Source organism: Podarcis erhardii, assembly GCF_964252035.2.
Source record: "Podarcis erhardii genome assembly, chromosome: 2".
Classification (NCBI taxonomy): domain Eukaryota; kingdom Metazoa; phylum Chordata; class Lepidosauria; order Squamata; family Lacertidae; genus Podarcis; species Podarcis erhardii.
This window is the reverse complement of record NC_138498.1, coordinates 122,433,827-122,448,793: the sequence shown is the minus strand read 5'-3', so window position 1 is coordinate 122,448,793 and position 14,967 is coordinate 122,433,827. Positions and strand designations below refer to the sequence as shown.

The following is a 14,967-nucleotide window of genomic DNA, read 5'->3' as shown; positions in this document are numbered from 1 at the left end:
CTTCTCTAGCAATATAATCGCTGCCTTTAACCCTTGAACAGCCAGCGTCTCTCTGTCCCCTCTCCCCGCCACCGCCCAAACTGTATAGTGCTGGGGATATTGCGGATTCTGCCTATGGGGACCCCACAAAGCGCCCCCTTCCCTTGGAGGGGGGCCCGCTCTCCTTCTCTTCCTGCATTTCCAGGGCGGTGGGATTTGCATTTTGCAGAGGGTCTGCTCCAAGGTTCATGTGAGGCAGTTGTGGCATAGTGGTTAGAGTGCCCCTCTTGATATGAAGGTGGGACATTTCAAAAAAAAAATATGTATTAAAGTTTTACAGAAAGACAAATACATACATACAACAAAGAAAAAGAAAACCAACATAGCCAAAAATGCAGAAAAAATACACAAAAAAGAAAATACACAAAAAAGTCATCAAAAAGGATAATAAAAAAGAAAAAAATCCGATTTTTAGCTTCATACTTATTTAACCCTCTTTCTTGACTTCCTCACACCTCCCTTTTTTGTGTTCCCCTTTGCCCAATCAAATTCAGCAAATCCTTACCCTCTTTCAAATAATTCAACCTATTATGTCTCCGATCTTTCTCCTTATAACTTAACCACTTATACCATATTGTTTAAGTTTGACATAATATAACTCTAGTCTTTCACCCTTTTTTTAGTTCATTTTTGCATACTCTTTCTAACTTTGTCACTAATGCCATATTATTTTTATATCCAACATCATTTTAACATTCATAGAAGGTGGGACATTTCATAGCCCTATTATATTACAGCAGAATGCAAAAGAATTCCTTCTCATCCCTGAGAAAGAAAAATAAGCACCCCATCCCAGGTCTCCTAAGGCTATTTTCTGCATTTTCAAAACCATAATGCCCGAAAAAACCATGTCGAAGCCATGCCCACCTCACAAGGTTACTGAGAAGATAAAAAAAAAGGGGAGGGGGATGTTGGCAGGGCACAAAAAAACCCTATAAGGATGCGCAGTTTCACAGATTTTGGTCACAGCCTAACCCAGCTCACAGGGTGGTTGTTGTTGCAAAGGTAAGAGGCGAGAAGAGAAGCCAGCAAGAAGCGGAGGGTGCAAATGTTTCATTTCAGCTTCACAGACCCTGCAGAGACACAAAACCGGTGCCAAGCTCACCCTGCTCCATCACAATCGCTTAACTGCAAAACTGCACAGTCCTGATCTTTTACAGGGGGAAGAAAACACCGAAAAAGTAAAAATATATACAATTGACTTGCAGGCAAAGAAGGCAGAGAGTTTTAAAGCTCTTTTTGCACAAGGCAGAAAATGGAGGTGGGGGCAGGACGGGGGTCTAAGAGCCATCCAGCTGCTGGTTCCAGAAGGCAAGGATGGTCCGATGGACACATTCCCAGGGGTCTGTCCCGACTATATGTGATTTCGACTTTACACACTATCACCCTGCAAACGTTGTGTGTTAAACTCTGCACCCCATACAATAGTTTATTGTCACAATTCTCAACACCCTTAACCAGCAAAACAAGCTCCCAGAAATCTTTTTATCCAAAATTTTTATTAATTTTCACATTTATAGCAAATATGGCATAAAAGACAAAAAAAGAAAAACACATTATAATACTAAAAAGAAAAAGAAACAAAAATATAAACGCATATTATTTGTGAAACACAATTTATCTTTCATTGTTAACTGACTTCCTCGAATCCCCCGTTTCATTGTTTCACCTTGTAACAAAATCCAAAATCATATTTCTAATAAGATTAACTCCTTCACTTTATTATCTTCTCCTCTTTTCTTAATAAATAGTCTCAATCCATAATTCTATCACAATTGCCTCATATTTAATCCTAGGCCTGTTTAGTACTTTTAAGTAATCTTATGTTACAATATTTTGGCTAAATAGTCTTTAAATTTCTTCCAGTCTTCATGCTACTCCTCTTCTTTCTGATTCTTCCAGTCAGGTCGGCTACCTCCAGACAGTCCAACATCTTCATCTGCTATTCTTCTAATGTTGGTATTTCTTGAGATTTCCAATTTTTGGCTAATAGCAATCTTGCCGCTGTAGTGGCATACAAAAACAATCTAACATCTTTTTTGTGCAATTCCAATCCTATTATTCCAAGTAGAAAGGCTTCTGGTTTCTTAACAAATGTATTTTTCAACATTTTTTTCAACTCATTATAAATCTTTTCCCATAAGTCTTTCACCTTAGGGCACATCCACCACATATGACGAAAGGTACCTTCTTTCTCTTTGCATTTCCAACATAGAGCTCCCAGAAATCTTAGGTGGTTTCACGGGGCTTTGGATATGTGGTGTGAATGTGGCCTAACAGATTTCTGCTTTTTGTGTGTGTGTCTACCATCACATGGCCTCCAAACACAGGTTGGAAAGAGGCACACATTGATTAAAATGGGGCAGCATAAAATCACAGGTGCAGCTAGCTCTCTATCCTAGTATAGTATATTCACAACCCTACAGTGGTGCCTCGCAAGACGAAAAGAATCCGTTCCGCGATTCTCTTCGTCTAGCGGTTTTTTCATCTTGCAAAGCAAGCTCATTGACAGCTTAGCGGATTAGCGCTATTAGCGGTCTAGCGGCTTTTAGCGATCAGCTGTTAAGCGGCTTATCAGCGGATCAGCTGATAAGCGGCTTAGCGGCTTAGGAAAAGGGGGGGGAAAAGCGAAAAAACCCCGCGGGAACTTGCAAGACATTTTCGTCTTGCGAAGCAAGCCCATAGGGAAATTCGTTTTGCAAAGCGCCTCCAAAACGGAAAACCCTTTCGTCTAGCGGGTTTTCCGTCTTGTGAGGCGTTCATCTTGTGGGGCACCACTGTATTCTAAAGCATTTCTATATGAATTGGGGGGGGGGGATAAAAGGGGGAAAACAAGCCCTTGAAGAGCAGAATAGCCACATTCAGTGCAAACATCACCAGGAAATGGTCGGTCTACAAGAAAAGACCCACAATGGACCCCTGGTCCCAAGCAACACAATATTACCAATCTGCTTTGTGTCAAAAACCAGGTTGCTCCTGTGATGTACTGAGATTGCCCCACGGTTGCCATGCATGACCAACACAACACCTGACATGACTTCTGCTGGCTCCTTCTGGTTGTCCTTTGCTTGTTGTAGCAAGAGCTGGCTGAAGACGCTTCTGCAATGGCCTTGGAAGGCTAAACTAAGTTTTTTTTTTTAATGAGCCAAGATGCAATACAAGCAATACGGTGTGAGTTTTGCTTCTGTCTGGGAGGGAGATGCTGTAAAGATGCGTGCCATGATGAACTTTTTACTGTGGTTTATTTCTATAGATCATGGCATTGGGACAGTTGACATAATTTTATTTATTGATCTATTTATGGAATTTATATACCACCCTATACCCGGGGTTCTGAGGGCGGTTCTGGGGGCCTCAGGGCAGTGAATTTATATAGAATTTGATATAAAAAGAGATCCCCATGGTGACCTATTTTGACCCTGATGTCAGTTCTTAGCTTTATTATTATTAAACGTGTCCTGGAAGTTATGAGCGTCTCCTCCCCCATCGTTCTGCCTGGACACTGAGGTCCAGCACCGAGGGCCTTCTGGCGGTTCCCTCACTGCGAGAAGCAAAGCTACAGGGAACCAGGCAGAGGGCCTTCTCGGTAGTGGCGCCCGCCCTGTGGAACGCCCTCCCATCAGATGTCAAAGCGATAAACATCTACCTGACATTCAGAAGACATCTGAAGGCAGCCCTGTTCAGGGAAGTTTTTAATATGTGACATTTCAGTGTATCTTTTATCTTTGTTGGAAGCCGCCCAGAGTGGCTGGGGAAACCCAACCAGATGGGAGGGGTACAAATAATAAATTATTATTATTATTATTATTATGAGTAAATAATTTTAGGAAACTGTGTTTTAAAAAAAGTTTAATTGTAAAATAGTACAACGGGTATAGTTGGAAGGTTCTTCATTTTTGTTATTCCTTATTTTAAATGAAATTAATTTCTACTTCTTTTTCTTTTTCTATTTTTTTCTGTTTTCTTTCTTTTCTTCTTTCTCTTTTGTAATTTATATGATTATTTGCAAAATATAATGTTTGTATCGTATGCATTTCAAGGTTTCTTTATAATAAAGGACTTTTTTCCAGAAAGGAAGTTACGAGTAAATATTCTCACATCCTCATGCTTAATGTAAAGATCAGCACAGTAATCTTGTGTTTCAAGCAAATTTTATTGCATAGACAATAGAAGCTACCAAATATACACTCAGGAAACAAGTAGGATAACAATTATTTACTAGGGTTACATCCTTTCAAATCCCAACTTGTTAACTAAAGGTAAACAAAAATGGGAAACAGAAGACACTCACAGGAAACAAACAATGTAATAGAGGCGTAAAGGTACAGTGGTACCTTGGTTCTCAAACGCCTTAGTACTCAAACAACTTGGAATTCAAACTCCAAACCCAGAAGTAAGTGTTCTGGTTTGTGAACTTTTTTTGGAAGCTGAAAATGCTCCATTTTGACTGTTACGCTTCTGATTTGAGTGTCCCACTCCTGTTCTGAGTGCCTCCACCCAGGAGGTTTGAAAACGGAATCAGATTTCAACTGCTTTATTTAAGGATTTTTACACGTGGCTTCTATTTGTGTTTGCTATGTTAGATTTTGTATACTGTATCTTTAAATTTCCTGAAATTGCCTGTGATCTGATACACCTGTGGATAGCCTTTTAAATTCCAATAGAGGTCTGCTATCGGTATCAGTCTACTACACTTGCTAGTGAGAACTGATCCATAGTCATTAGTTTTACCCGAGAGGACAATTTATTGGGTATGTATTTGTCATTCATTTATTTGTGTTTATTGACATGCAGGTTGGTCATTTCAATGTCTGTTTTACAATTTAATGTTATGTATTCAATTTCATTGTCAGCTGATGAAGAATTATCTTTGAAACAGTTCACCTTTCCTAGAAAAAACTGCTTTCTTCTGCTTGCTGCTGCATTCTGTTGTTGTTGTTGTTTAGTCGTTTAGTCGTGTCCGACTCTTCGTGACCCCAAGGACCAGAGCATGGCAGGCACTCCTGTCTTCCACTGCCTCCCGCAGTTTGGTCAGACTCATGTTTGTAGCTTCGAGAACACTGTCCAACCATCTGGTCCTCTGTCGTCCCCTTCTCCTTGTGCCCTCCATCTTTCCCAACATCAGGGTCTTTTCCAGGGAGTCTTCTCTTCTCATGAGGTGGCCAAAGTATTGGAGCCTCAGCTTCACGATCTATCCTTCCAGTGAGCACTCAGGGCTGATTTCCTTAAGAATGGATACGTTTGATCTTCTTGCAGTCCGTGGGACTCTCAAGAGTCTCCTCCAGCACCATAATTCAAAAGCATAAATTCTTCGGCGATCAGCCTTCTTGATGGTCCAGCTCTCACTTCCATACATCACTACTGGGAAAACCATGGCTTTAACTATACGGACCTTTGTTGGCAAGGTGATGTCTCTGCTTTTTAAGATGCTGTCTAGGTTTGCCATCGCCTTTCTCCCAAGGAGCAGGGGTCTTTTAATTTCGTGACTGCTGTCACCATCTGCAGTGATCATGGAGCCCAAGAAAGTAAAATCTCTCACTGCCTCCATTTCTTCTCCTTCTATTTGCCAGGAGGTGATGGGCCCAGTGGCCATGATCTTCGTTTTTTTGATGTTGAGCTTCAGACCATATTTTGCGCTCTCCTCTTTCACCCTCATTAAAAGGTTCTTTAATTCCTCCTCACTTTCTGCCATCAATGTTGTGTCATCTGCATATCTGAGGTTGTTGATATTTCTACCGGCAATCTTAATTCCCCCTTGGGATTCATCCAGCCCAGCCTTTCGCATGATGAATTCTGCATATAAGTTAAATAAGCAGGGAGACAATATGCAGCCTTGCCATACTCCTTTCCCAATTTTGAACCAATCAGTTGTTCCATATCCAGTTCTAACTGTAGCTTCTTGTCCCACATAGAGATTTCTCAGGAGACAGATGAGGTGATCAGGCACTCCCATTTCTTTAAGAACTTGCCATAGTTTGCTGTGGTCGACACAGTCAAAGGCTTTTGTATAGTCAATGAAGCAGAAGTAGATGTCTTTCTGGAACTCTCTAGCTTTCTCCATAATCCAGCGCATGTTTGCAATTTGGTCTCTGGTTCCTCTGCCCCTTCGAAATCCAGCTTGCACTTCTGGGAGTTCTCGGTCCACATACTGCTTAAGCCTGCCTTGTAGAATTTTAAGCATAACCTTGCTAGCGTGTGAAATCAGTGCAATTGTGCGGTAGTTGGAGCATTCTTTGGCACTGCCCTTCTTTGGGATTGGGAAGGGCACTGCTGAGTTTTCCAAACTATAGCATTTCAAATAAATCATTCCTACGTTTGGAGCACCTATCACTGCAATATTGCTGGATTTTGACTACTGAAAGGCATCTTGCCTCCATTGTGGTGTTCCCTGATAGCGATTGATTACTATTTCTTTCCTATCAACTTTTGCATAACTATGCATGTATCAGAGGTTGATGTTTATGATTTGTAAATATGACAGCTTGATCAAATCATTGGTAATACATTATTAGCCGTGTGTTGCGTTTAGGTCTGTTCAGATTACTCCAAGGGACTCTGGCAAGGAGGGGGGGGGGCGCTTTGTGGGGTCCCCATAGCCAGAATCCGCAATATCTTTAGCACCATACAGTTTGGGTGGGGGTGGGAGAGATATTGGCTCTTCAAGGGTTAAAGGCAGCGATTAATTTATTACAGAGGACTTGGGGGGGGGGAGAGGGGGGAAAGCCTCACTTCCTTCTCCTTTTATCATATCCTCCTGCATTTGAAAAGCTGGGAGGGAGGGAGATTCTTTGCAAGGAGGGAGATTTTTTTTTTTGGGGGGGGAGGCTCCAGAGTGGCATGGGCTCTTTTATCTTCAATGCCTTCCCTGTCTGGGGGGGGGGGGTCAGGAGGAAAGCCCCCAAGGAGGTTGCAGTCTCTCCGTATAGCAGACCAGCCTTGGGAAGGTACCAAGGTGTTGGGAGAGATGGAAGAGGGAAGACTTTAAGGATGGGAAGAGGAGAACCGCTGGCCATAAAATGTCATCAGTTTCTCACCACCCGCAACTGCTGCAGCAGAACTGGGGGCTCCAAGCGCAGTGAGCTGCCTACAGATAGCCTTGCTCCACCTGGGCTACTATTGTCCACACGGACTGGCAGCAATTGCTCTTGGGGGTTTCCGGCCACGGAGTCTCAGCCCTGCCTGGGGACTGCATCTGGGGCTTTCTGCCTGCTGAGGAGATGCTCTGCCCTCGAACTACAGCCCCTTCCCCTCAAGTGGGGGTGCAGGACGAGGAGGAACAGAGGGAGGCAGCCGTGTCACAGCTCCAGGTTGGCAGAAAAGGAAAGGGATGTTTTTAATGGTGGTGGGAAGAAGATATTATTTCAGGCATGACTCCACTATCCTCGCATGGTTGGGTTCAGGAAACTGCAAGTGGGAGCACCACACCTAGGCTGGGTTATCATTCATCCAGCAAATTGTCTTGGGCAGGAAAATGGCTGCATGGCCACTGAGGCTCCCTTTGCTTATTGCTCCTTCCCAGAAACCTGCAGCTTCTGAGCTCTTCAGTCCAAGCGAGGATGGAAGGGGGAAGATGGACGGTTGACCTGGTCAGGCTGTCTCCCACCACCTTTGAATGTTCCCTCCCAGGACCTTTAGAGAGATCTGGTGAGTTGCAGGGAATGGAGAGGGGGGCCTGGGGAGATGTTGGGGGGTGAGGAAGCTCCCCTGGCAAGAAAACAAGGAGGGCTGCAGGGCCCGAGCTCTGGACTGGCAGAGATTAAAGATAGGCAAGAAATGAATGTTTTCTAATGGTGACTTGGGCATAGCCAGGATTTGGGGGCTTCTGTCTACCAGCTCCATCTGGTACACAGGCTGAGACTCTACCTGCACACAGATTGTGGTACATGCTATGGTTATCTCCCGCTTGGATTGCTACAATGCGCTCTAGGTGGGGCTGCCTTTGAAGGTGACTCGGAATCTACAATTAATCCAGAAAGCGGCAGCTCAACTGGTGACTGGGAGCAGTTGCCAGGAGCATATAACACTGGCCTTAAAGGATCTACATTGGCTCAGAGTTTGTTTCTGAGCATTATTCAAAGTGTTGGTGCTGACCTTTAAAGCCCTAAACAGTCTTGACCCTGTAGACCTGAAGGAGCATCTCTAACCCCAGACACTGAGGTCCAACTCTGAGGGACTTCTGCTGGTTGCCTCATTGCCAGAAGTGAAGTTACAGGGAACCAGGCAGAGGGCCTGCTCAGTGGTGGCACCCTTCAGCTGTCAAGGAGATAAAGAACTACGTAACCTTTACAAGTCTTCTGAAGGCAGTCGTGTATTGGGCAGTTTGATGTTTTATATATGCTGTGGCTGAGGAAACCCAGCCAGATGGGCAGGGTATAAATAATAAAATCACCATCATCATCAGATGTTACAGAAAGTCTCACTAGGATTGTGATTTGGATTACATTTTTAATTGTCATCTTCCCTTAACTTTAGCAGGTGATGAACACGACAGTCGTCGTTCTCGGGTCTCATCAGAAAGAAATAAGCATGAAGTCAAAGGAAGGACCTTTCAAGATCAAGAGGAAACAAGACCACAAGAGGAAAACCAAGAAGAAAATAGGAGGTATGAAGGCCTTCTAATGCAGACTGATAACGGCCATCGAATCCCAGTCCAGAAAAAACATCAGAAGGGGAAGAGAACAAATGAGAGACCTTTATGTGGCAAAACATTCCAAAGTAAACCTAGGTTCAATTCACACTGCAGAATCCACACAGAGGAGAAACCGTGTAAATGCTTGGTGTGTGGAAAGAACTTCAGTGACAGCTCTGGCCTAAAATCACATGAAAGAATTCACGCAGGACAAGAATCATACAAATGCCTAGAATGTGGAAAGAGTTTCAATCGCCACTCAAACCTTAAAAGACATCACAAGGTCCACGCTGAGGAGAAACCATATGCCTGTCTAGAGTGTGGAAAGGCCTTCACTTACAGCTCAGGACTTTTAGATCATAAAAAAATTCACACGGGGGAGAAACCGTATACCTGTTTGGACTGTGGAAAGACCTTCTGTCAAAGCTCAAGCCTTGCATCGCATCAAAAAATCCACACAGGGGAGAAGCCGTATAAATGTTGGGAGTGCGGAATGAGCTTCGCTCGCAGCTCAAGTCTTATATCACACCAAAGAATTCACACAGGAGAGAAATCTTATAAATGTTTGGAGTGCGGAAGGAGCTTTGCTCACAGGGCTAACCTTACTTCACATAAGAGAACCCACACAGGAGAGAAACCATATAAATGCTTGGAATGTGGAAAGAGCTTCAGTCAGAGTTCACACCTTAGTTCACATAAGAGAACTCACACTGGTGAGAAGCCGTATAAATGCTTTGAGTGTGGGAAGAGCTTCAGTCAGAGTTCACACCTTACTGTGCATGAGCGAATCCATACAGGGGAAAAACCATATAAATGTGAGACATGTGGAAAGAGCTTTAGTAACTGCACACACCTTGTTAGCCACCACATAATCCATACAAGAGAGAAGCCATATAAGTGCTTTGAGTGTGGAAAGAGCTTCACTCAAAGCTCAAGCCTTAAATCTCATCAAAGAATTCACACAGGGGAGAAACCATATACCTGTTTTGAGTGTGGAAAGAACTTCAGTCACAGCACAAGCCTTACATCACATATAAGAATTCACACGGGGGAGAAACCATATAGATGTTTGGAGTGTGGAAAGAGATTTGCACATGGATATAGCCTTACTTATCATAAAAGAACTCACATGGGCTAAACCATATATATGCTTGGAGTGTGGGAAAAGATTTGGTCAGCTATAACGACTCATTTTGCAGAAGTGAATCAAGAGGAGAAAAATATTTAGATGCTCGTAATGAGGAAAGCACTTTAATGAGACCGCTGTTGCTAAACTTCATGGAATTCATACAAGATTTAACATGGGAGAAATCATGAGGGTGCAGAAAAATAAAAAGTACAAAAATGCAGATAATATAGATGTTAATGGTTAAAGGAGTAAATTCACAATAAACAATCCCTGTGTACCTGTGTGTGTATATGGGGAGAGAGGAAGGAGGGGAGGAAAGTGTATCTGAAGGAAGGGTTTGTGTTCTTAAGGAATCTAATGATATGACATTCACCATTTACTCAGAAGCCGTATGTGGTCCAAGTGGTTTAACAAGGGTTTAGGATTTATATCAGAGGTGGATGGAACCCCAGCCCGTAATCTGGACCCATGCAAGTTTCTGAGTCATCTTTAAGGGAAGCTCCAAACAGAAGACATTGCAGTAACCCAGCCTGGAAGTTACCAGAGCCTGGAGTGCAGTTGCCAAGTCACCTCTGTCCAAAATAGGGTCCATTTGTGGAGCCAGCAGGAGGTGGAAAGAGTAAATGGGACAACCAGTGAAAGGGTGGCTGAGGGAAGGCGAGATTTTGAAAGGAAGACCTTGGGAGGGAGGGGGATGAACTGGATTGGAAGGAAATAAGTATATAAAATGGAAATGTTTCTTCAAATCCAAGCACAGGTGTGATGGATAATAAGACTGATGCGATGTCTCCGAATGTCAGTTGCTGAAGAGGGCGAGGGGGAGCAGAAAGTGCCCATTTCTGAGAGAAATCTAGTTTGTGAAGCTCCTGGTAGTTTGTGAGGCTCAACTGCAACCCTTAGAGATACAGCTTCCTTAGTGGTGTCTTCTCCTAATCTTCTGTGTCTGCTGGGCTTTGAAGTTGCCCATCAGCAACGAGCAACTGGATCACAGTCTGATTCAAACAGACAAGTCTCCTGATTTCTGTCTGCTGCATTATGATGAGATGTTCTGCCTATGGGAACCCACAAAGCGCCCCCTCCTTGCCAGAGTCCCTTGGAGTGCACGCTCTCCTTTTTCTTCCTGCATTTTCAGGGCGGTGGGATTTGCATTTTGCTGAGGGTCTGCTCCAAGGTTCACATGAGGCAGTTGTGGCATAGTGGTTAGAGTGCCTCTCTTGATATTAAGGTGGGACATTTCACAGCCCTGTTATGTTACAGTAGAACACAAAAGAATTCTTTCTCATCGCTGGTAAAGAGAAATAAGCACCCCACCCCAGAACTTCTAAGGCTGTTTTCTGCAATATCAGAAGCATAATGCCAGAACAGCCATCTCGAAACCATGCCCACCTCACAAGGTTATTGAGAAGATGGGGGGGGTGAGGGCCAAGCAGGACACAGACAAACCCTACAAGGATGTGCAGTTTCACAGATTTTGCTCACAGCTTAGCCCACCTCACAGGGTTGTTGTTGCAAAGGTAACAGGTGAGAAGAGTAGCCAGTAAGATGCGGCTGGTGCAAATGTTTCATTTCAGCTTCACAGACCCTGCAGAGACACAAAACTGGTGCCAAGCTCACCCTGCTCCATTACAATCGCTTAACTGCAAAACTGCACAGTCCTGATTTTTTACAGGGGGAAGAAAACACCGAAAAAGTAAAAATATATACAATTGACGAAGGCAGGGTGTTTTGAAGCTCTTTTTGCACAGGGCAGAGAGCTTTCCCAGGGGTTTGTCCCGACCATATGTGATTTTGACTTTATACTCTATCACCGAAATGTAACCCCTGCAAATGTTGTGTGTCAAACTCTGCACCCCATACAATAGTTTATTGTCACAATTCTCAGCACCCTTAACCAGCAAAACAGCTCCCAGAAATCTTAGGTGGTTTCATGGTGCTTTGGATATGTGGAGTGAATGTGGCCTAACAGATTTGTGCTTTTTGTGTATGTGTGTCTACCATCACGCAGCCTCCAAACACACGTTGGAAAGAGGCACACATTGATTACAATGGGGCAGCATAAAATCACAGGTGCAGTCAGCTTTCTATCATAGTATATTCACAACCCTATTCTAAAGAGTTTCTATATGAAGTGGGGGGGGGGAGGGGAAAAACAAGCCCTTGAAGAGTGGAGTAGCCACATTTAGTTCAAAGGTCACCAGGAAATGGTCTGTCTACGAGGAAAGACCCACAATGGACCCCTGGTCCCAAGCAGCACAATATTACCAATCTGCTTTGTGTCGAAAACCAGGCTGAGCCCGTGATGTACGGAGATCGCCGCATGGTTGCCATGCATGACCAGCTCAACACCTGACCTTACTTCTCCTGGCTCCTTCTGGTTGTTGTTTGCTTGAAACGTGTCGGTTGCTGTAGGAAGAGCTGGCTGAAGACGCTTCTGCAATGGCCTTGGAGGGCTAAAACAGCAATTCAAACAAACAGCAAATTCAAACAGCAGCCTGAGTTTTGCTTCAGGCTGGGAGAGAGATGAACTTTTTACTATGGTTTCATAGAATCATAGAATCACAGAGTTGGAAGAGACCACAAGGGCCATCGAGTCCAACCCCCTGCCAAGCAGGAAACACCATCAGAGCACTCCTGACATATGGTTGTCAAGCCTCTGCTTAAAGACTTCCAAAGAAGGAGACTCCACCACACTCCTGGGCAGCAAATTCCACTGTCGAACAGCTCTTACTGTCAGGAAGTTCTTCCTAATGTTTAGGTGGAATCTTCTTTCTTGTAGTTTGGAGCCATTGCTCCATGTCCGCTTCTCTGGAGCAGCAGAAAACAAACTTTCTCCCTCCTCTATGTGACATCCATATTTCTATGGATCACGGCATTGGGACAGTTGGCATAATTTGATATAAGAAGAGATTCCTGTGATGACCTATTTTGACCCTGGTGCTAGTTCTTCTTCTTCTTCCTGAAAGTTATGAGTAAATATTCTCACATCCTCATGCTTAATGTCAAGATCAGCACAGTAATCTTGTGTTTGAAGCAAATGAAGTTTCCGCATAAACAATCAGGAACCGAGTAGGATAAGAATTTTTACTAGGGTTACATCCTTTTAACTACCAACTAGTTTACTAAAGGTGAACAAAAATGGGAAATAGAAGGTACTTATAGGAAACAAACAATGTTACAGAGGCGTAAAGGTATCAGGGAAGTAATAATATAGCCTTATAATAATTATTATTAATATTCTGTTGGGAGCCACCCAGAGTGGCTGGGGAAATCTAGCCAGATGGGTGGGGTATAAATAAATTATTATTATTATTATTAGTAGTAATAATAATCATAATCACTCATCCCAAATACCCCTCCACTCTCCATTTGAATACACTGGCCCCAAACAGTATATACGGTAATACCGCCTCTCCTGGTATGTCCCACAGAGGAACTTACAGTCTGCAAATAAAAACATCTTGAAGATCCCAGGCCACAGAGAGGTTAGGCTGGCCTCAACTAGAGCCAGGGCCTTTTCGGCCGCGGCTCCAATCTGGTGGAACGCTCTGTCACAGGAGACTAGGGCCCTGCAGGACTTGACATCTTTCCGCAGGGCCTGCAAGACACAGCTGTTCCACCAAGCCTTTGGCCAGGGCACAGCCTGACCCCCCCCTCCTCTGGCAATCAGCACAGAATTTTGCTTATTAGTTGCCATCAATTTGATTTTAATTAATTTTTATAATGAAATGTTTTTAGAATCATTGGATTATTTTGATTGTTGTTAGCCGCCCTGAGCCCAGCTTCGGCTGGGGAGGGCTGGATATAAATAAAATTTATTATTATTATTATTATTATTATTATTATTATTATTATTAATGGTTTTCAGTGGTTGCCAGCTCGCCAAGTCCCCAAAGGACCCCCTCTATGCTTTTCATGGATCTCAAGGACCAGCTTTATGCTTCCCTGGACGATGGACCAAGGAATGAGTGGGAGAGGTGCTGTAGCTTTGGTGCCACAGGTCATTGAAAGGGGGTTGGACTCGATGGCCCTTGTGGTCTCTTCCAACTCTGTGATTCTATGATTCTATGATTGATGGGGAGCTCTCAAGCAAAAGGCACAGCTCTCTGGATCTCGTTTCATTTAAGACAGGTATTCCTTTCTCCTCCTTCCCTTACTTTTAGTGTGGGTCTGTTGCCAAGTTGTCACGCCAACTCGATCTCCAGGCTTTTGGAATCAAAAGGGGTCCTTTAACTCATTCCCCCCCCCTTTATTCCCCTTGGGGCATAGGATTTAAGGGTGAACATGTAGTCTGAACAGACACACCTCCTAATTCCAGAAAAGACCCTAATAATAATAATTATTATTATAATAAAATTTATTTATACCCTTAACAGAATTAAAAGCACAATAAAACATCAAACATTAAAAACTTCCCTGAACAGGGCTGCCTTCAGATGTCTTCAAAAAGTCAGGTAGTAGTGGGTGTTGGACATGCATGTGGGTTAATCTTTTCTGAATTCAGATGAGGTGGAGCGGCTGACAGAGTGGTGCAGAGCTAACAACTTGCTCATAAATACAAGGAAGACAAAGGAGCTTGTGGTGGACTTCAGGAGACAGAAGAGCAATGTCCAGCCACTTTTGATTGATGGGGTCTGTGTGGAGAGGGTAACAACGTTCAGATTTTTGGGTATTGAATTACAAGAGGATCTGTCCTGGAGTGTCAACACAAGGGGGCTTGTGAAGAAGGCGCAGCAGAGACTGCACTTTTTGAGAATCCTAAGAAAAAACCATCTTCCGCAGAAACTGCTGCTTGCCTTCTATCCCTGTGCCATTGAGAGCGTGCTCACTTATGGCTTATGTGTGTGGTACGGAAGCTGTACTCCCCAGGACAGGATGGGGTTGTGCAGAGTTGTTAAGGCAGCAGAGAGCATTGTTGGCTGCCCACTCTCCACCTTAGAGCAGATTTATGCCACAAGGTGCCATAGGAAGGCACTGGACATAGTAAAAGATCCATTGCATCCTGGTCACTGTCTCTTCGAGCTCCTGCCGTCGGGACGGAGATACAGGACGATGAAGACAAGAACGAGCCGTCTCAAAAACAGCTTCTTCTCCAGAGCGATCTCAGCCCTGAATGGGAAACCTGGACTTTGAAAGTCATCTAATCTTCCTCGCTGTATTATACTGTATTGTT

At 43.7% G+C, this 14,967-nt stretch overlaps 1 protein-coding gene across 3 annotated transcripts in view; it reads left to right on the top strand.

The window, feature by feature from the left end:
* Positions 1-10,074, top strand: part of LOC309336788 (uncharacterized protein) — an 82,117-nt gene extending 72,043 nt beyond the window's left edge. Inside the window, exons 1-3 of one of the 3 annotated variants that reach the window (XM_081853112.1) lie at positions 6,929-7,346; positions 7,559-7,683; positions 8,512-10,074. In XM_081853112.1, the coding sequence (XP_081709238.1) occupies positions 7,027-7,346; positions 7,559-7,683; positions 8,512-9,806 (1,740 nt within the window). In that variant the 5' untranslated portion in view covers positions 6,929-7,026 and the 3' untranslated portion in view covers positions 9,807-10,074. Of the gene's footprint in view, positions 1-6,928; positions 7,347-7,558; positions 7,684-8,511 lie in introns of those variants that run through there. The other 2 variants (XM_081853113.1, XM_081853114.1) reach the window with 2 other exon arrangements.
* The last annotated feature ends 4,893 nt before the right edge of the window (positions 10,075-14,967 follow it).